The following is a 22505-nucleotide window of genomic DNA, read 5'->3' on the forward strand; positions in this document are numbered from 1 at the left end:
AACCCAGCTAATCCTCTTTGGCCAGGAGCTACCAGATAATGACATTCCTGGTGAGAGCACAGACCCTCGGGAAGGGGGCAGGGAGGCTTGGCACTCCAAGGCTCCAGCATGGGCTTGGGATGCTGGCTCCCATAAGCAGCTTGCTGTGTTCCTCTTCATGAGACCTATGTGCTGATGCTAGAATGATTTTGGCACAAAACCTTTCCTCAGCCCCCCCCTTTTCCTCTGATCCATCCTCTGGCTGCCGGCAGCAACACCCTTGCTCTGTGCAGAGCCTGATCTCACAGAGCTCTTTTTCCACTTAATCGAGCTCCCTTTTTCACAGGCGTTCTGCCCTGCAGCCAAGCGCAGGATCTGCTGCGGCTGCTTCTGCAAGTAGGGCAGGCTCAGCCCCATTCTTGGTGACAGGATCTCGGACCTGAGTGGCACAACATCGGACCCCAGGGAGCTCTTCTGCTCACGGCCCAACTTCTCCCAATGGGAGGTCTTGGAGTGAGATGAAAAGAAAGATGCAGGGCTTTCTGGAAGTTATTCAATATGGTGACACACAAGGTCTTCGCAAGAAATCCATCTGAATGGGCTTGTTACTGGGTGTAGAGACAAGGGGAACAGCAGAAGGGGAATGTATGCCACCAAGGGCTCCAGTGTATGCTGCTCCTGCATCTTGTTGACTTGTGACATCATATCCAGGACAATGTAATACATTATCTATGTGTATAAGGAACACAATCAGGTGCCCTACAGCACTGACTGGTGAGCCCAGCCAGGGAGATGCAGTAGCATGCTCAGCACAAGAAAATTGCTATAAAAAAAGGATGCTTGTTATAAAGCATGAGGAAAGCAAGAAAACAAGTGTAATTTTAGACTGTGGTTTAGTGGGCACCATAAATCTGTAACAGGACCCTCCTGAGGGTAAAGGTATTCACTGGGGGTCACAGCCAGGCACCCTGGGAGCAGCAGTGTTCTCCAGCAGAACTTGTCACCATTACTGTTCCAGGCTGGTTAATTAGGCAACGGGCCACCCTGCCACGCTTAGTTAGTACCATGACCTGCATTGTTCATTTGGTCCTTAATACAAAGCTCCTGGAGTCAATTGGGGTCAGTCAGGGTCACTGGGAGAGCATGGTGCAGCACAGGACAATCATGCTGCAAGCCACCACTTGCTCCCTTAGCAGCCTCTGCCACTGACAGGTAGCATTGCTGAAATCCCCAGGAAAATGTCCTGGTACTCATTTTTCCTGCAACAGAAACCTCTTCCCACCCTGTATGTCTCCAGTCTGAGGCTGCTGGGAATTTGGGAGAGCTGCAAAGCACCTCCTCTGACTTGGTGGGAACAGCACCACAAGCCAGCTCCCGGAGGAGGTGTGATGAGGTGGGAGGAAGCTCCAGGCACCTGTGCTTCTGGTATTTCACATAAACAACTTATTTAAAGCTGGGCAACGTGTATCCGGCTGAGCACGCAAGAAAAGTGGAGGTCATTCTCACTTTTGGGCTGCTTCTCTCTGCTGGTCATTCACAACTGCCAGAGCCATGAGCCACCACAGCCCACACACTTCTCCTGGGAAGCATTACCAAAAAGCCATGCTTGTACCTGAACTCTTCAAGTGTCCACAGCTCCTAGTCCTCACCAGCATCTTCTGACCATGCTCACCAACAAGACACAGGGCCAAAGGAAAGTCATCCATGCTGGTGGATCTTATGGGAGCTTGGATGCACTACCCAGCTGCTCACAGGCAGGATGCTTTGGGAGCAACCTTCACCTGGATCAGACTACGTGGGCACTCAGCCCACAGCAGTGCAAAGACAACAAGGGAACCTCATCACCCTTTTCTTCTGGTGGCTCAGCACCTACACAGCTCAGCTAGTGACTTCACAGAAAAAGGAAACACTTCTAGTATTTTCTTCTGTTAGGTTTGAGTGCACTTTGCTGAACGAAGCACCAGAGAGGAGGCGGCTCCTTGGATACTTCACCAAGCAGCTGCAGAGGGTGCAAGGGGACAACAGGGACTGGGAGCCTCCAGTTCCATCTTTAGATCAAGAGTAGGATGGGGATGAAAATACCATGGGTAAACAATAACACATCTTTCCAGGAAAATCAGAAGGCTTAGGGGGCTGAAGACAGGGACAAAGCTCTTTCCTGCTCTCTGCATTTCGCTCTCCATTTTCTTCTTCTAGTTTTATAACAGTGATTGTCACACGACAACACCTCCCACTCCCCTGTTTCACCCTAATGTTGAGCATGTGTCCGACTAGTTAAGACTTGTCACATCCCTTTTGGCCATCCATCCCCATGGCAGAAACCCACTAGAGACAGGTCATCAGGAGGCTGGCTTCCAGCAGCATGCAGTATCATGCAACATGGTCTCACCTCCACCAGCAGGCTGGTGCATCTCACGAGGTCTGACTAAGCATGCAGCTCCTCCATACCTCCTCATCCCCTTCCCTCTGGCCACATGTTCCCCTGAAGACCCATGTCAGCCACTCATGGGGACTATTCCTCAACATCCAAGATCAATTTGGAAGTCAGTGCATGCTAAAGCACAAGGATTAGTGATTGTTAGGATGTTCTTCACCCTCACTACCATCCTCAGTCCCAAGAAGCTGAGGTCTCCAGGGAAGCAGTGCTGCCAGTGTGCCTGTCAGTTCACACCTCCCACCCAGGGACACCCATCCCCCCAACAAGTACCAGCTTCAGTATGAGCAATGCTTCCCACCAAGCTGGGACAGCCCATGCTGATAAGAAAGATCAGTTTTGCTCAGCCTAAAATCACTAGTGCCTCCCTGGCAGTGGAGATGGGCTAGTTAGCAAAAAAAGCTAGTCCTGTATGGGGCTTGAAACATTATCTAGGGTTTTTTTCCCCTCCCAAGATGGTTACATGGTTTTGCTCTGAAACCATAATCACATGTGGCTCACCGTGACAAAGCTGTGACTGCTTGCAGTGATGATACAACTATATTTGCAGAATTTTAAGCTCTGTTTTGCTGCAAAACTCCATCCCTTCCCTCCAAAAACCAGGCCTGTGCTCTCCCCCCTTTTTGTGACTCAGTCTGTTTGAAGCTGGTGGTGAGGACTTTGCCCAGGCTCCAGCAGTACTCTCAGAGGGCGACCATCCATCTCACCTGCAGCTCATGCTCCTCTGCACGTACCAGACCCCAGTGCAGATATCCTCATTAGTTTTCATGCAACTTCCAAGGGCAGCTTACAGTCAAGGTCTTAATTCATAAAGCAATTAATGATATCAAGCCTCACTACTTCAAAGAGCACATTCTGGTATTTAAGTGAATCTTGGGGTTTGGGACAAGCCCGTGTGAGCTCTGGGCAAAAAAGGATCAGACCATAGAGCAATTTGCTCAGAAGATCAAGCAAACCCATAGCCCAACTGTGTTAACAGAACTTGCAGTATTTTCCTTTCCTCAGAATTTTTTTGTTAAGAATGCTCACAGATCAAGCATCGCATTTCTTCCTCAATTCAGAAAAAAAAAAATAATCCCATAAACCAACCCATCTGTTCCGAGCCACATAATGATTCTGTGTAATGACACCACAAAGCCCTGGAGAGATCTTGCTGTGGGTCTTTGCTCTCTGTGAAGGCACCTGGGTACCGCAGTGATCAGGAGCAGCAAGAAACCCTGAGGTGGTAACACACACACAGGGGGAGTTTCCCAAGAGTGTCTGAAGTTACTTAGGTACAAGCTGAGGGAGCCAAGACAGAGTCCAGCCTTCAAAATCTGAAATTTAACCCCAGGTATAAGTGAGCAACCCTGGAGACAAGCACTGGAGAGAGGTCACCTTTCTGTGGTACCTACAGAGAGCACCATGTTATCATGTACAACCTGACCCCAAATTAATTCTGTGATTAATTAATGAACAGACAGGTGCCAAGGAGAGCCCATTAAAGCCTTTTCATCAACCCATCAGCTTTCTGAAGCCTGCAAACACACCACAGCCTATGGGCATGCCAACACAGGGCCTCAGCCCAACCAAAGGGACACCTGGGACCTTCTCTTCTCACCCAGAAGGAGCAATGAGCAGAGTGTTTCACTCAAAAATGGTATTATGGGCAAAGAGGTAAACCTGGTGGGTTTACACCTTCATGCACATGCTGCACACCATGCCAGGAGAGCAGTTCTCCTCAACTGCAAACGTGACAGTGAACAGCAGCAGCTTCAGGAACAGGAGAAAATTACTGTGTGTAATTGAAACTGCAGGGAGGAGCTAGGCACATAAAATGTAATTATCCACTGCAGAACAGAGCCAAGATTAGCAACCCTACTTCTGGTCATTTGAAGTTCCCATTAACTTTTCCATCTGCTAATATTGGCTTTGTGTCTTACTGGCTGCAAGATGCAGTGCTTCCAAGAAGAAAGCCCTGGGCCTTCTCTCTTAAGGGTCTTGACCACCTGTAGAGGAAGGGGCAAGGATCTAGGTTTTAATGGAGCCCTTCTCCAATGGTCTGGAAGATCTCCATCCCTAGCTACAGAGGTGGAAGGGGCAAAGAGAAGGCTCCAGCTCAGCCTCAGTTGTACCACTCTCGTCTCCAGGTGTTAGTGGCTAGAGGTGGCTAAGATGCCTTTTTGGTGCTTGGGAATGTGATCTGGGTGAGCACAACAATTTAGAGATCTCCTTGACTACACCTGGAGAGAATGGGTGGACCCTCAGACCACCTCAACCTCTGTTCTCCTCTCCTTGCACTCCATGTCAGCAGCCCACAAGACACCAGTCAATTCACGTCCAGACTGTGGCTGTGACATCTCCACATCCATCCTGTGCTCAGGTCCCTCCCCTGCCTGCACCCAGGCACAACAGGGCAGGACCCTCACCATCTGGAGAGGACAGAAAACTACAACTGGACATGGTGTGCCCTTAGCTGATTTGAAATCCTCTTGCTGAGGTCCTGCCACCTTCCTGCCCCATAGCATTTTCCTTGGACAATCACCATCAGAGGATGCAGGAGCTGCAGGACATCCCTCACCAGACTCTTCCCAGGTGTGGCTGGGAACACCAGCCATTCCTCCAGCCATTGCTCAATTCACAGCACCAGGAGGATGCTTGTTGGTGACTCTGGTCCCTGCATGACCTATTTCTATTTCCTCACTCTGTCCACTGACTCCCTGGACACCTTTGGGGAGGGGCAGGCATTGCTGAGGACATTCAACATGATAGCCACCCCTTGCTTCACTCCTTGTGTGAAACCAGCATGAAATAAATGTACACATATGAAATTCCTCCAGCCCTGGGGCTTTCCACAAAAGAGACCTGGCTTCTTAAAGTATTTTTTAACCTTCTGAAGGAAAATGCACCATCTTTTCTCCTTTTTAAAGAAGAAAGCACTGACTGTCAGCTCAGAAAGTGCCCACCCCACCCCTCCAGCCCCCTTACCTCTACCAGGTGAGGCGTGGGGTTGAAGCCACACATGTTGCAGACCTGCTGGTGGCAGGTTGTGCAGGTGTTGTAGTTGGGGGGGCTCGCCGGACCCCACGTTGATCTCTGCCTTGCAGAGGGGGCATGAGACCCTTGCTTTCGGCACTTCCTTTGGCTTGACACCCTGCTCTGGCTTGGTTGGCTTGGCCACCGGTGTGGCAGCAGCCCGGCCCTGCGCCCCCGGGGCTTTGGGACCAGCTTCTTTGCTGGCATCACTGAAGACAATTTTTGGAGGCACTTTGCCAGGGGACGGCTGGCTGGGAGGGGGAGCCTCTGGCTGGACAGACATGAGTGTGCTCGCCTGGGTCAGGAGGGATGCCCCAAAGCCAAAAAGCTTCCCTGTGAGCCCCTCCTGGGGCTGCTCCTGGGCTCCAGGCCCGGGGGCTGGGGCAGCAGGCTTTGCCCCCGCATCTCCTGTCATCTTTCTCTGCTCGGAGGGGGAAGGCTTGGCTTGCTGATGCTGCGGGGAGGACCTGGCCGCCTCTGGAGGTTTTGGCTGGCCTTGGCTGTGTGGTTCCCTCTGCGGTGTGGTGGGGTGAGGCTTGGGTGGCTCGGGCTGCAGGGCACGGGTGACTGGAGGAGACTTCTCTGCAGCTGGGGGCAGTGGGTGTTTGGCGGGGGAGTGGGAGGGGGATGGTGAAGGAGAGTGCAGCTGCTGCTGGCTCTTGGAGCGAGGAGCAGTGGTCATGTCCATTCCCAGCGCCCGCTGCATCTGGCAGTTCAAGCACAACCATTCCTTCACCTGCAAGACAAGGAGAGGACATGGATGGTGAGTGGCAGGCAGTCCCAGTGCACCTTCAAGCTCCCCTGAACAAACCCGAGGTAGCTATAGGAACAAGGCATCAACCCCCAAAATACATTTTGGTAACACGTTCCTCACCAAAGCATCTTGCAGTCAGGGTGAACAGACCCCATCTGTCACAGGTACCCATGGCATGACATGCCAGTGCAAAAGAAAGCTTTAATTAGCCTTGGTTTGCTTCCAAGGCTTCTGCTGCAAAGCTCCTGCTAGCCTCGAAGCCTTGCTGCAGGCAGCCCAGTCTGTGTCTCTGCCAGAGGAGAGGGACCTTCCCCAGGGCTCCTGGCCCATCACCTCCCTGCAGCCCATTTGAAGCAGCTCCCCAGCACCAGCACACTGCCCATCCTGGGGAAAAAGCCACCCTGAGATGCCTGAAGTTTCCCTGGGGACAGCAGAGATGGCTTTTCTGGCATCAGTGTGGGGGGGTTGCAATAACCCACCCCAAAACCTTGCACTGCAGCCCCTCAGGGACAGCAGGGAGCAGCTCCTGGTCCAGGATGCACCCATGCTGCTTGCTGGGCAGGCAAAGCAATGACTGGGGAGCACACCAGTGACCTTTGCACTCATCAAGATGCAAATGAAAAATATAACAGTTCCTGGCTAAGTGGTGATAAGTGAAAGATCTCCCCTTCTCAAGAGATTTTCCCTGTGAGGCGCTTATGTCTGGATTAAGTAAATTAAAGAGGCTGCATGAAAGCCAAGAGCATCCCCAGGATGCCCAGTGGCTGTGCAAATAGCAATATACAGCACAGGCTGCAGGACCACCAGGGCTTCCTGTAAAAGATTGCTTCAAGAGAAGCAACTAAGGTGGCAAAAAGGACCAGAGCATTCCCAAAAAAAAGGAGAAGCATCCAGAACAAGTGGACCCAGAGCCTGGCATGAGCCGCTGGACATACAGAACTTCCAACCTCCACGGGCCAGCATGCACCCCATGAGGGATGGATTTTCCTGTCTTTCATTTCAGGAACCGTCTCCTCATCAAGGTGTTACAGAACACCTTGGAGGCTCAGTTTAATCCCCACTGTAGAGAAATTAGGCCCTTCAAATGAACCACATTTTATTTAGTTCCTGAAAATACTGCTTTAGTTTTTAGCATTTGTTACAGTCTTGCAGTCTCTCTTCTGACGCACCAAATTCCTCGTGTTATTTTTGCTTTCATATCCCCTGGAATTTCTTCCCACTATTCTATTTCAGGAGAGCATCTCCCCAAATCCCATCAGCTTTGGGTACAGTCCCTGTCAGCTCTGATTAAGGGAAAACCAATCCTTTCTATTCGGGTTCTCTCTCCCCATAAAGTTCCCAGGATCCGTGAAATGCAAATCTTCCCTCTCCACATAATCTCCTCACCCACACTTTAAGACCCATCAGAGGGATGGAAACTGGGGGAAGAGGAGATCTTCCCAGACTTTCCGTTGGGGATGTTTAAATCTAGATTTTTAGGGACCACGTGGCACACTCCTGGCTTTGGATAAATGGTATTTATTGTAGCCCAGTGCAAGATTTAACTTATTTTCTGGAGAAGAAACAAACACTTCTCTGCTCACCTGCATAAACTCCCAAACACAATATTGAGGGCATTTAACTGATTGCTTGTGACTCTGTGCCAGCTTTAACAAGCAGCAAGGATTGCTGGTGAATACTGAAGAGCTCACAGCTCCAGCTCTGTTGGTTCTCCCCTCCCTGTGCCACAGACAGTGCCCCCTCTGCCCATGGCCAAGGCTTGTGCAGCAGCATGTACTGGCCCCTGGGTCTCATGGCCATACCAGTGGCTCATGGACAAGTCCACCAGGATCATCCTGAGCTCAAGGGCTGGAGAAAAAGATGGTGAAGCTTTCTCTTTCCACAATAAAGTGGTCTTACATGACTGAGACAGAAAAAAGCCAGAGGGTTTCCGTATGGGAGAGAAACCATCACATTGCTCTGGATGAGATGACTTGGTGAGGAACATCCATCCTGAGGAGCAGGAGAAAGGGGTGCAGGGAATACAGTGGGGTGGTACACAACCAGAGTGAGCAATTGTAATATGAATTTGATCTACAGATGCAACCAATGACATGGTGTGTGGATTACACAGTTTGAAGGCGACTTAAAGGATGCTGGAGGGAAGGTAGAAAAGAGTAACGGCCAAGATGCCTTACCAAAGATCCTTCTCCCAAGAAAGAGCAGGATGGCAAAGCCTGGGTGTAAATCTCTGCTAACCCTACCCCTGAAAGTTTTGATTTGGTGGAGAACTGGGCAAATCAGACAGAGAAACAGAAGAAACAGTGGATTGTTCAGCTGGCTTGCATCATGGTCCTCTAAATGCTCCTCTTCTTGCCTGCAGGCTCATCATGCAGGTGGAAGATGCTCAGAAAAACAGTACAGAAATAGGGAATAGGAAAAGAATAATTTCTCCTACTGCTTCATCATCACTGCTAACAGTCTGGGTACACAGCAAAGCAAAATGTCTACTGGTGAAAAGGGAAAAATCTCAAATTATTGAAAACTGGAGTTCCAGCTCACCTTCTGGGAGTGCTGAAGTCATTGTTAGACTCTAAAATAAGAGGAAGAAAAGCTGTGTGCTCTTGAATAGCCTGAGACGGGCCGTTCCAAGCATGCTCATCTCCTTCACCCCAGGAAATATGACTGGTGGAAACACTCAAAATTGCAAAGAAAATGAGGATGGCAGAGAAGAGAAGCTGGCTGCTGCACAAAGCAAAGGCACCATTAGAAATAGAAAATCTGCAAATATCCAAGCTCAGCACACCAAGGTCAGCTGAGAAGCTGTGAAGTGCTTAAACCACAAGAAAACAAAGGAGCTTTGGGACGAAGTCTCCTGGGGAGCAGTAGGAAGGATTGCTGAAGGGCATCAGGACAAAGGCCAACCTAGAAATGACAAAGGTACATCACTGGGTGGAGAGGGGAAAGCTGTTAATGAGTGCAATGTGGCAGAAGTGCTGTCATTACTGTCAAGCATTTGGGAAGAAGCAGGATAACACTCTTTACAAGGATGAAGCACTTCCAACTTATTAGCAATGGAGAAGAACATTCAGCCAGCACCAGAAGATTTAAAGTGGGAAGTTCTGAATAATTTTGCATCCAAGAGATCTGAGAAAACTGCGTCTTGCTGATACTCATTTTCAAGAGGAAATTTTAAGACTGGAAGAGTCTTCAGCTTGAACATCCAAGAAGGCTGAGGTATGGCCCAAAGGGGACAGTTAGCCAGACATCTGTCCAAGACAGAAAGACAGTGCTGAATTCATGCAGCAAGGAACTGAAGGGCCTGCACAGAGGCCAGTCAAGATGGGTTTAGATAAAATAGGTCACAGCAAGCAATCCTGATTTGATTCTCTGCACACTGGATATTAACGATGCACAGAAGCAATATGCTTGATATCCAGAAGGTGTTTTGACCTAGCAGTGCATGAAGAGGTGACAAAAAAGGCACTATAAAATAGGAATAGTGAAGCTGCTAAAAAGATTTTAGACAAATTACCTGGCTGAGCTGGGACACAAGGACTCAACACTGCTGAAGTATCTTACTACAGCTGACACCACTCACATAGGGCAGATTTTGGTAAAACAATAAATCCTAACTAAGAAGAGTCTCTGCTGCCTGGGAAACTTGTGGTCACCGTGTGTGGGAAGCCTGGAGCTGGAGGCAGGAATGAGGAGGTGGCTCAGCCTCCTCTTCCAGCACCTACGAACTCCTTCCAAAGCCCTCAATGGTTCTGCACTGACGTTTTAAGGAGATCAGTAAAGCACTGCAGGAGATACAGACCGGATCTGTAAGACTGATTCTAGGGAGGCAGAAAATGTCTGAAGGGAGTGAATTAAAGAGGTTGATCTTTTTCGTTTTTCAAGATTAAGAAGTGACTTGATTACGATATAGCAGCACATTCAGGGGAAACAATATCAGGTACTGAAAGGTTCTTAATTAGGCAGAAAAAGGCATAAAAAGAACTAATGACTGGAAAAGGAAGCCAAATATATTAAGCATCACTTTTAACAGCAGATGTTTCTAACCATTACAGCAAATTATACATATGCTGTTGGGCTCAGCAGAAGACTAAGGAGGTAAAGCTTGCAGGCCTTTCATCTACAGGGTATTTTATATGCGCCCTGATTCTGGAAGCTTTGAAAGTTTGAGCCATCAGTCTTCACTGCCATTTGCTATGTCTGCATCCAACCCCTGAGCAGCCCTATCCTCATACCAGTGCCCAACACACCCACCACCACCAGCCTTACCATTCCCAACAGACCCTGGTGACATCTCAGGCTACTCCTCTAAAATCCTACTCAAATCCTGCTATCCCTAACATATGATCAGGTCTGCAAGCTGCAGCCCTTGCAGGGCCACCACTTCCAGATGTGCCTCCCCCTCTGGATGCCATCCTGAAGCTGTCAGCATGGACCATTTGCAAATCCCATCAGGCATGGAAACTTCCAAATCAGCATTTCCATAAAAGAAAAAACAAAACAAAACCAAACTTGGAGGCAGGAATAAACACAGCACGTGGTGGCTGTGCCCAGGGCAGATTTAAACACCAATACCAATTGTAAAAGGGATCAGGTATAGTGGGCCAGATCCTGTCCCTCTGCAGAAGGATGCAGTACAGGAGAGAGGAGTTCTGCACCAGGAAGACACAGAGGATCAACGAGCATCCCCCTGTGCTGCAGTGCACTGATCCCTCCAGAAAACCACTGAGAAAAGCACACAGATAAAAATGATCTGGAACGATAGAGACAGCTTGAGCTTACAATGCTTCTAAAGTTATTCTAACACCAGCTATTTTAGGAAACTGTGGAAACAGTTCGTCCCCTGGATTTGTTACCAGGAGATGCAAGGGGATGCTTGTACTGTGCAGATGGTTTTGTTCTCCTGAGGTAAGACAATACAGCTCTGAAGGTATCCTAAGTATAGAGTTCAACCTTTGTATTAGCCAGGAAAAGCTTTAACATGAGCCAGTAAGCAAAAAGACTTCTTAATTGAACAACCAAGATATCTTCAAGCCAAAATTTAGGATTATAACGAAGAATAATTCCATCCCTGCTGAGGACAGGTTATTTTGGATCATTTAGAGGTGACCCAGCATGATCTCCTACAACACAAATGACAAAGTAGAGCATTAGATGACCATATTTAAGACTTTGGAGACTTTGGTTCCTCACCACCTTTACCAACTTCCAACACCTCACTGCCACCAAACCAGTATGACCTTGCAAGCTATGTGAGACTCTAACAAAGGAGGCTACAGGGCACTTCAGGGATACAGTTCATCTGACTTGTATTATATGATTATTTTGGGCTGGGAAGGAAGAACAGCCCGAGTAATCTCAAGTCAAGTATGGTCAGTCCCATCCAAGGAACTCCATTTTGAACAGGAAGGAGGAAGTGAGCTTTGTTCATCTGCAGCATCAATTCATTTAGGTTGGGAAAGACCTTTAAGATCATCAGGTCCACCAGTTAACCCAGCACTGCCAATTTTCCACTAAACCACATCCTTAAGCACCACATCTGCAAGTCTTTTAAATACTTTTAAATACTGAAGCCACAACTTCCCTGGACAGTCTGTTCCAGTGCCTAATAATTCTTTCAGTGAAGAATTTTTTCCTATTACCCAATCTAACCCTCTCCTGGCACAATCTAATTTCCTCTTATCCTATGATCACTAGTTACTTGAGTGAAGAGACCAACCCCTGCCAGCTACACTCTCAGGTAGTTGTAAAGAGTGAAGAGGTCTCCCTTCAGCCTCCTTTTCTCCAGTCTGAACAATCCCAGTGCCCTCAGCTGCTCCTTGTAAGACCTGTGCTCTAGAGGGAAGAGTTTTTTTGCACTCGTCGTCTAACGGATGACAACAGGATGCACAGCTAGCTGAAAAACAAGAAGTCAAGATCATGGGAAGTCAGAAGAGAAAAGAAGCATGGGTTTTCTCCAAATTGTCCAAAATACATATTTCATATTCTACAAAACTGGAAATTCTGAAAAAGAAACGTTTGGGAAGAGCAAGACAGCAGGAGTCTACAGCAAGCTCTTGTCCTCTGAGAGCCCCAGGCAGAGACCTGTGGGAAAACAGTCTGCGGAGGCTTAAGGATTCCATGTACACATCAATATGATTGTATGAAATCATTTATTAACAACTTGCACTCACTTTATATAGAGAAGCCTTGTTTACACCATCTTATCATGCAGGTGGCTTTGTATTCCAACTACACATACCATTCTCACGGATTCTTCTCATGTAATTATTTTCCTCTTCTGTTGCCAATTAAGTTATCTCTTTCCCAGTAGCTCATTCTCAGAAAGCCTCTAACTAGGCCTCAATAACCATTAACCCAATGTGGCCTAAATTGAAGTAAGTCAGGATTGCTCACAACCTGTATATTTCTGAACTGTTTCCCCAACAGAGACCTACCCCAGAGCCACCTCTCATGAATCCAGCCCCCAGCAGAGACATCCCAGGGGCAGGGACACAGCTCCCTCCTCTGCCTTTTGCAGCCACCATCACAGCCAGAAGCAGATGCATACAAAAATAACCAAAGCTGGAACTGAATGAGGAAGGTACTGAGTTAATCAGACTAACAGGGAGGCTCGATGCCAAGATCATTGATGGGATGAAGATGAGTCTCATTAATGGGTGCTACTGGTTTATCCTGGAGGAAAATGGCCACAGCCTGGCCCCTCCCTTGAGCTGCTAGTAACCTGCCCAAGAGTGTCCTTAGGTGCCTTTGCTTCAGCATCTCTGTCTGAAGATGAAGAGCCGTCACCTCATGAAATCAGCCACTCAGCCAAACATCCCCTCCTCTCCATGCCTCCCGGAGCTGCTCTGGAGGAGCTCTCTGGGGGGCATATCTTGTGTTCTACATTGTCACACTGAAACCTGCCAAAGCCATGTTGCCTGCAATTAAAGTGACATCCTGATCCAAGAGAAGCAGCAGTGCTAGAAGGCAGCCCTTGGCTAGAGAATAGAGGGAGAGCGAGCTGCAGCAGGGAGCTGGGACACTGCCGGAAAGGCAGGAGGTGGGAATGTCTGTAGGAAAGCAGGGAAAGCTCAGCAAATTCTGGAAGAGCTGCTGAGGCATGAAAAAAGCTACCACAGGGAGAAGGCTTCCCACATCATCTCAGGCTGGCTTGTGGAGTGAAGGACAAATAGGAATGTATGGCTTATTCTTAAGTTTTGGGGTTGTTTTTTAAAGCAGGACTATTGTGACTTCTCTGGTAGCAGCACAGGGACAGCTTGCCACCTGGCAGCCCCAGGCTGGTCTGGAACAGCACGGCCTGGGTGCAGATCAAACGAGAAGCCTACAAAGCATCCCGTGGGAGGTTGCAATGTGGTACCAGCCAGGGCTTGAGAAGGGGAGGAGCAGAGAACAGCAGGAGATGAAGTCTCCTACAGCACCCCTGGAGGACCAGAAGCAGCCCAGGATGCAGGAGCTGTCATGTGTCCATGGCCAGGCTGCATGTCAAGATAGAGCCAAAATTCACATGTGCACCCAGGTGGAGAGGAGGCGGATACAAACAGGCAGGCAGCGTGGGCTGAAGCTTCCTGGTCCAAATCTAAAGCACAGTTTGAGGAGCACTCAGGGCTCTGAAGGGACTGTGCAATTATGAGTCTTTCAGCACTTAATTGACAAGGGAATTGGTCACTGAGGCACTTCTGAAAAAGGCCACCTTATGCTCATCTTCATCTTCAAACATCTCAATACAAATAAAACACAGTCCTCAGCACTCCTGCCCAGAAGGGGAAGCCACTGAAACCATCAGTAATCATCCTGCTAATGCTTGCCAGAAAATAATCAACTTGCTAGCTTGCTGGCGAGAGAGAGGAACCAACCCCCAAACTCATCTCCTGCACTGCAAACAACAGATGGGAAACCATGTTTGTCCAGAGAATCGAGCTGTGGAATAAGATAGTGCCATTTCATCCTATTAGTCACTTCTTCACCAGTTTCCCTGACTCTGGGTAGCAACCCCCAAAATAACTGAAAGTAAGTCTTCTCTTCTCCCCAAAGGCTGTCAAAGGAGGCACCAACCAATATGGAGCTCTGCAGACCCTCTAAGGTATAAAGGCAACCTCCAGCTCCTGTGCCTCACTGTTTGGACAATCCTTCCCCACCCCACACAGCCACCGACGCAGCAATGAAGCGAACGTTCTGAGAAAATCACTGCACACAGCAGAGCTCTGCAACCAACCTTGCTCTGCCGTCACGGGCAGGACAGTGCTCCCCCAGCAGCACCCCTCATGGCCCAGGCACCCATCGAGCTGCCAGCATCCCCCTTCTCCTCCACTTGCCTTTGCTGTTGAAGAGTCATGGCGGGGCAGAAGGAAACGTTCCCAGTGCCAGACCCAGTGCTGCTCCTCTGCTCCCCTGGAGCCTGCGTCCCCCCTGCCAAAGCAAGGCACTGCCCAGCTAAGCACGCCGGCAGTGCCGCCGCCCCAGGCAAAGGGACAAGTCCTTCCAGTTCATTAGGGAAGGTTTCTTGTGCAATTTGCTGCCTCACTAGCTCCTGTTTAGACAGCCTTTGTTCCCTGTCCGAAGGAGCGCATGAAAGGTTTGGACGTCTGTACGTGCTCTGAGGATGCTGTCCCCTGGGCTCGGGCAGGGAGGATGGCAAAGAGCTCACCCCAGGTCTGATCCTCCTGAGCTTTGCATGCCAACCTGCTCTAAGTGCAGCCTCAGGTCCCCTCCTGCTCCATAATGTGGGAATCCCACCCCAGCCCCAGCAGCCCAGGAGACCTAATGGCTTGATTTACCTTTTTCTGCTGCACCCACACCCGGATGTCCAGGGTAAGAGGAGCCTCCAGTCCTGCTCGCTCATTGTCTTCTGCAGAACTAAAATAGCAGCCTGGGAGGGAGTGGGGAAGCTCAAAACTTTCCATTCACCAATACCTCCTGCCCAAAGCATAGAAACACATGAGGCCACGGGGTTTCTCTGGGTGCAAAGTGGGTACCACATACAGCAGGGATGCAGTTCATAGCTGTACTGCTATACAGAGCACAGGATGCTTTCAGTAAATGGTATTGTAATAGATTAATTTAAAAGCAACCCAGTTTCCAACGGGTAACACAGAATAAATAGTCATTTGTTAACTGCATGGCCTCACGTTTATTCATTTACTGTATGGTTCCACTTTTATTCAGTTATGAGTGGGCCCTGCCTTGCTCATGAGTTTCTGGCTGTTTGAGAACCCTCCTGGACAATTACAGTAATAGGCTGTAAGCTCTCTGAACACCACTGAGTCCTTTTATGCCCCAAACTCTGCATTACCATGGCAGCATCAACACCCAAACACAGCAGAGCATCAGTCAGGGTGGAGAGGATCACGATCCCGTGACCCCATAGAAAGCATCTGGGACCAAAGTTTTAAAACAATAATAACAATCATGGCACCAGCATAAAGAACCCAAAGCAGTCTCAGGGACAGAGTCACAGAACAGGCATTATCAAGTTTTCTCCAGACTGAAGGAGACAAATTAGGTCTGAGAAAATAAGGATAAACCTCGGCCAATGCTTATTTATGAGTGAAGCTGCTGGAATGAACAACGTCTGCAAATGAACATATCAGAGTGGATCAATGCATCAAAGCAAGATGTAATTTCTGTCTTGCTTTTTAAAAATTATTATTCTGGATTAAATAAATGTAATAAATGCTCTTGTAGAATTCAAGGCCTGAAGATAGACAAGACATTGCACAATCTTTTTACATACCTAAACAGATGTAATTGCTCAATTATTTCAGATAAACATGATAAATTCCCTGCCATGAATAATTTATAATCCAGCTAGACACACAATCCGTGAAACACCCATCTATGGCTGCAGCAAAGGAAAAGTGAGCAGATGCCATGATCCTCAGACACCCCAGATTGCTCCCAAATGCTTGGCCAAAGGAGCAACAGCATAAGCGGCCCACGTTAGGTCTGATCTTGCTTAAAATGACTCAGCCTGTACCTTCATTTAGGTTATTGTGTTGCTCAGAGGATGCAAATATTGAGCAAATTAAACAGGAACAAAGTTCAGATGTGCATGTAGGAGGAGACAGGCACAGCACCCCCTCCCCCCTTCTGTTCATAGTCTGGGCTGTGCTGGGACAGCCCTACTCAGGAGCTGGCTGTACTGGTTTTTCCAGGCATTTCATTAAAAAGTTATGAAGATTCAGAGCTGCAGGAAAGCTGCATGGGATGCAGCATGCTGGAGGATGGAAGCTACAGAGGGTGTCATTAGGAACAGCATGCAGGACCCCACGGAGAAGGCAGGGGAGAAGAGCACTGCTGGAGGGATTAAAGGTCCTGCCCAGCCAGGACTTAGCATGCGTGAATAGAAGGCCCAAGAGAGGGACCTGGAAGGGGTCCAGAAGGTGGGTGAATCCCAAGCTGCCCAGGCAGTTTTGGAGGGCCCCATGCTATGGAAGGATTTTAGCCTTGCACGGCCCCATCAAAGCAGCCCACAGACTCTTGTTTCTCTGCCTTCTGGCTCTGGCACCCAGAATGGGCTTACAAGTCTGTCCAGAAACAGCTGCTCCAGTCACCAGCTACGTATTTTAATAAATTAGAATAGGCTTCCTGTGTTGGAATGCTTATTCCCATCCAACCATTTCTACACCTTGCTCTGAAGTCACAATCTACTAAGTAAAATACAGCGATTCCAAGAGAAAAATCTGCAAACAATTAGAATTTGAACAGGTACCTGTAAAGCCACACCACTGTTAATTGGGTTTTTAGAGCCATTATATACTCTCTAAGAAGAAGATACTTAATTGCAAGCCAGTCTGCAACAGCAATCACCCTGTCTTCAAAAAAACTGCTAATTGCAAAGCAAGATGTAAATTGGTCATTCAAATCAGGATTTTTTGCTTTCTGATCCAAAGTAATTATTGCCATGGAGATCTAAACTGATACACCCTGGGAAGGTGAATAAACTCTTAATCAGAAGGAACCCTGCTGTCCAAAAGGATGCTTTCCCTATCCTCACCCAGGCCAAAATATAACCCTACCCAATTCAGGGAGGTCTCTGCTGCACTCCAGACGTGGGGCTTAAAGGGTCACCCCAGAGCAACCTGCCCAGGACCCAGCAGCCTAAGTCCAAGCCCTGGGTAAGCTTACAGGGTTTGTTCTACTCAAAAGAGGGGACAGGTCTTTGATTACAAAACTAGAAACTGTTAGAGGGAAGAAAATTTTTCCAATAGAAATCACTTTTCAGTTTTGTTTTTTTTTTTTGAAAGCTCTCCAACCATCAGCAGCTTTGGGTCAACACAAAAAGCAAAACAAAACCAAAAAACAAACTTACAACAAAAAGCCCCAAATCCACTATGCAAGATTTCTCTCTCAAACACCCTTTTTGTGCAAACACACTGCTGCCAAATGCTATTTAAAGTTGCCTTTAGATCTTTAATGCTGTCGCACCCCGTGGTGCAAGGGGAGCATCCCCCTGGCCAAGACTACACCCCTGCTGCTGCATTACAGCAACATTTCCAGCACTAATGGCACAGAAAGAGGAGGTGGAAAGAGAAATGAAGATGTATTGGACACAGTGGTGCATGCAACCCAAGGAATAAAACAGGTTGCTCATTTGAAAGAAGTATTTAAGGGCTCTTTGATGAGAGCACCTGACCATGCCATTCCAGCTGACAACTCTGTCTGCAGGAGTGGGCCAGTGGTTAATGAAAACTCAAATTAACTTGTCAGGTAAAGAAAAGAAAAGCTTCTCTTACTTGTAACTAGATTATTTTTAAATCAAACACCACTGCTGCGACAGACAGCCATCTCCAAGCAGTCTCCCTGCGTCTCTATTAGGATGTTTTTGGAATGGTGCACAGTTAAAAGTACTTCTTAGTCAGACCCTACAAGCTCAGTCCATGGTTTGTAGGGGCTGAATGTGCCCAGTACTGGTGCAGCCACAAGCCCAGGAGCACACTGCACCTGGGTCAGCCATGTCCATCCAGACAGCAAGGAAACCACAAAGGGAGGAAATGGCACAGTTCAAGCTGATTTCACCCCCCTTTTGATTTGCTCCCATGCCAATTGGAAACCACTTTTGGAGAGAAACAACAGATCTGGTCACCTCTCCCCAGCTGCAAAGCCAGGTGATTCAAGTGCAATTCCCAGCCACAGGACTAACTGGGAGCTACAGAGCATTTCTTGCAGGCAAGGTAGCAGGAGTGGTCACTGCTCCTTCCCTCCACGTTTGGGTGCTCAGCTGGAGAGGTCTTGCTCCTGATTTTCAAGTGTCATGCATCAAAACCTCCAGCTGAGCGCTGGGATCTGTGCCGACCAGGAGCAATCAGACCCAAACTGCCTTAAATTGGGCAGATAAGGGATAGATTGGCTGGCATGAGGGAAGCAGCAGGACCTGTGCACCAGGGAGGAAAAACATTTTACAGCCAAATAAATACTACCTTCCCACATGCTTTCCTGTGCCCACAGCCTTTTCTGTTAACTCCTCTGCCTGGCTGGGCTGGCTCCTGGAGAAAGGAAAGGATGAGCAGCAGGTCTGAACCATGGTGTGCACCAGGCATTGGGATGAGAAATGGTACACTGCATGGGACAAGTGCCTGCAGATGGAAGATATGGGAAAAAGGGTTGCTTGGAGAAGAAGGGGGACTTGGGGCAACAGCTTGAGCTGGCCAAAAACCATCAGGAAGAGAAATAAAGCCTTCACTTTTTTACAAAAATAACATGATATCCAATGCTGGGTCTTGGGTGGGGGGTATGGTTGTCAGATAACTCAGTGCAGTGGTGCTGGAGCTGATCAGAGCCCTCCAAACAACACATCCTTCAAAACAATTAGTTCATGGGGCTTTCTTGGGCAGACCTGTAGAAACTTTATGCCCAGGATATGGACCAAGTGTTATTTCAACATATCCCCCAGGTCTCAACAAGAATTTAAGACCTGAAATTAGTCATGGAAAACACTATTTCAGAAGCTGCTGGACTTTTTTTTGCTTTCTAATTCAAAAAGGCAGTAACAATTGCTGCTGAGAGCAGGTACTGGGATCCTAGAAGCAGCTCAAAGACAGATGGCAGCAGCAGCATGCCTGTTTGGGGATATTTCTCCAAGCACACTCCAACTGGAAAACCACAATCACATCATCTGGAAAATTAACATGGCAGATAAGAACATAACATAGAGTTTGTAAAAACAAAGTTCTAGGCATTAGCTGGCCTGGCCAAGCATCTCAGTACTGACTTGGAACTCTGAAAAAAACACCAGGATTCATGCCCTGGTCTGCAGAAGGTCCCTCAGGACCAGATGAGTGTAGCACGTCTGGGCACAAGGGCTCAGTTTAATGGGGCCTTACCTTTTAGGGGGGACCCCTTCTCTGTTTGAGCACTGTTGGTCTTGCACTAGCAAGCTGTGCTCCACTCACCACCAAGGGCATTTGCTTTTCTCAAAAGGTTTTGCAATATGTAGAGCATGCATGGCCCACTGAGGGCCAAACAGAGGTATGCACACACAAGGACAAGCCTCTCCCTGTGATGAGTATGCTGATTATTTCAGAGGAATCCCAAAATCCAGGTAATACAACTCTTCCACAGGTCCCCAAGGTAATTTTATCACCTACTGCTAGTTTTTAGCCAGACCTTTCCATCCATCCAAGTATTTCATCCACTGGGCATCACATTTTGCTCACAGGGGGAAGGAGCAGCACAGCCATTCAGGACATCAGGAAAAACACAGAATGCCTCCCAGGGAAGAAAGAAGACTTGGTACATCTGAAAAGGCAGAGTGGAACCAAAGCGTGGCACAGAGCCACAATAAAGCTGGTGTTGGAGGAAACACCCAAGGAGTTGCAGGGACGCAGACTTCCCAGCTTTCCCCCTGCCTACATCTTTGGGCGCTGGAGTACTCTGCAAGTAGAAAAGAGGAAAAAAAAGCCCCAAAATCCCAAGGGGACTTTCCACTCCTAGAGCCAAATCCAGCAATTTCCCCACTCTGGCAGACCCAGCTGGCTGCCACTCTGTACGTGCACCCCTATACGTTTTTGCATCCTGAGCAGGTTTTCAATAGGGAACACTTGCTGAGCCCACGCTTCCCGCAGAGCTGAGGTACAAACAGTGACAAACTCTTTTGCTCCTTGGGGACAGGCCTTCAAATAGCTGCTGGCTTGTAGCAGTCAAGACAGGCAGAGCACTGCCACTGACTCTGCTGGGCTGTGCTGTGACTGACGCAGCACCGTCTGCAGCGCTCTGATAAGGATATCGGATGATGCAGAATAATTCAGGCTTTGCTGAACACATGAGCCCCAGCGTTTGTGCTTCTCTTTCTGTCTTGGGGGGATACTGTGTCATGCTCATCAGTATGGGAAAAAAGTGGCTGTAGGTAGGTGGGCATCAAAACTTCCTCTGTCCTGCCCACCACTGCAGATTCTTCCAGCTCAAGATCTCCTGCTCAAGGGTCTAGACAGTCTAATCCCATGGCTTAAGCACAGAGAGTGGGACAGAGCAGGTGGGGAGGGAGCAGAAAGTCAATGACAAGTCATCTTTGTGCCTAGGGGGATTCCGCTGGACTACAACTGGGTGGCAGGGCTGCTGCACAAGCAGTAGGGGCTCAGGTAAGATGCAGTAGATGGACATCAAAGTGGGCAAGGGGCAAGGGTGGAAGGGTGTCAGGAAGAGCACAGTGGACAACACGCAGATTAATGTAATCGGAGTATTGCCATTTAATGAGAGCAGCAGTAGCCCTTTTATACACAGGCAGGCTGATAACATAATACAAGCGTATTGCTGATTGGTACAACACATTCTTCATATGCCACAGTGCACTATCTAACTGGTTAAATACAACTGTTTATGCGCTATGAGATGCTTTCCCATCCTGTCATTCTTCTTTTCTGTTGCCAACTTCCTTATCTTTTGCCCATAGCTGATCTTTCAATAACCTTGCAGCTGGGCCTCAAGGCCCTTAGCTCACTCTGGCTAAAGCTAAATAGTCAGGATTGCTCACATTTGTTTTTCTCCAAAACTCTCCCAACAGAAGGGGAAGGGCGTATTGGCCTTCATTCTTCACAACTGACCTCCAGACATTAGTGCCGTGTTTCATTCATGCCTTCACTCATTTTGACAAACTTTTAATCCCACAGACCTGCTGCAAATTCCACTCCCATCCATTGAGACCATATCTTTCCCTATTGAGCCATCCCAACACCGTGGCTTTGATTTCACCCAGAGCAGAAAGCCAAGCCAACAGCACAGCCTGCTTACAGCCAGAACTGAGTCCAGAACTGAAACTTCCCACCCTTCAGCTGGCTTTGATCAAAAGGTCTACAAGCCTAGCCAAAATGGCATTTCAATTATAGTTCAAAGAACCAGTTTTCACAGCCCAGTTAGCCCCATACCTATGCAGATAAGGGCTGCCCAGGAACATGGCTGCATGATGAGCAGGCAAAGAGCTTTCCACAACCAAGCACACATCACAAACGAGACTGTGCAAGCAAGGACTATAAATCCTTCTGTGATGGTTGCTCTCTGGAACACTGTGTGTGGTGAGTGGGATGCAGAGGGACATTCCACCACAGGAGATTTCACATGCTTGACCAGTAGAAAAACCATGACCAGCATCTGCTTGGGCAAAACAGCTCCATCAACCACCACAGCATAGAAAGGGTCTTATTCATAGAAAGGCTTGGGTTGTAAAGCACATTAAAGATCATGTAGTTCCATCCTCCTTGCCATGTGCAGGGACACTTTCCATCAGATCAGGCTGCTCCTGCCTCATCAAACTTGGCCTTCAACACTTCCAGGGATGGGGCAGCCACAGCTTCTCTGGGCAAGCTGGGCCACCACCTCACCACTCTTACCAGACAGAATTTCTTCCTAATGTCTAACCTAAATCCCCCGTCTCACAGCTTGAAACCATTCCCCCTCATCCTATTACTCCATGCCCCTGTATAAAGTCCCTCCCCAGATGCCCTGTACCCCCTTTGGGTACTGCCTGGGGAAGTCCAGTAGAGGGAAATGAAAGCAAGTGGCCAACACAGCAAAGGTTTCAAATACACAGAGAACCTCTGGCTCGGTACCCTGCTGTGCTTTGGAGAGCCTGACAGCCATTCCCAGCCCTCAGCTTGCTTCTCCTTTTAATGATCAAGTGATAGGCGAGCTGAGAGCTAGAGAAAACCCACGTCTGGTCCACGCACAGCTTGCTGTAACTTCATGTACCAAGGGAAAGACGAGGTGGAGCGGTGGTGGCTCAGTGACAGGAGATGCCAGGAAGAAAGCCAGCAACTTTCCATCTCCCCAGAGCATTCATCTTCACTTGCAGTTGTTTTTATTGCCCCTCTCCACTGCAGCATCGCTCTGGTGTGT

At 48.4% G+C, this 22505-nt stretch overlaps 1 protein-coding gene across 1 annotated transcript in view; it reads right to left on the bottom strand.

Moving 5' to 3' along the window:
• Nucleotides 1–22505, bottom strand: part of BSN (bassoon presynaptic cytomatrix protein) — an 87297-nt gene that overhangs the window by 35187 nt on the left and 29605 nt on the right. Inside the window, 2 exon segments of the mRNA XM_030458630.1 lie at nucleotides 5381–5470; nucleotides 5472–6164. Of these exon segments, the coding sequence (XP_030314490.1) occupies nucleotides 5381–5470; nucleotides 5472–6164 (783 nt within the window).

This window comes from Calypte anna, chromosome 12 (assembly GCF_003957555.1).
Source record: "Calypte anna isolate BGI_N300 chromosome 12, bCalAnn1_v1.p, whole genome shotgun sequence".
Taxonomy (NCBI): domain Eukaryota; kingdom Metazoa; phylum Chordata; class Aves; order Apodiformes; family Trochilidae; genus Calypte; species Calypte anna.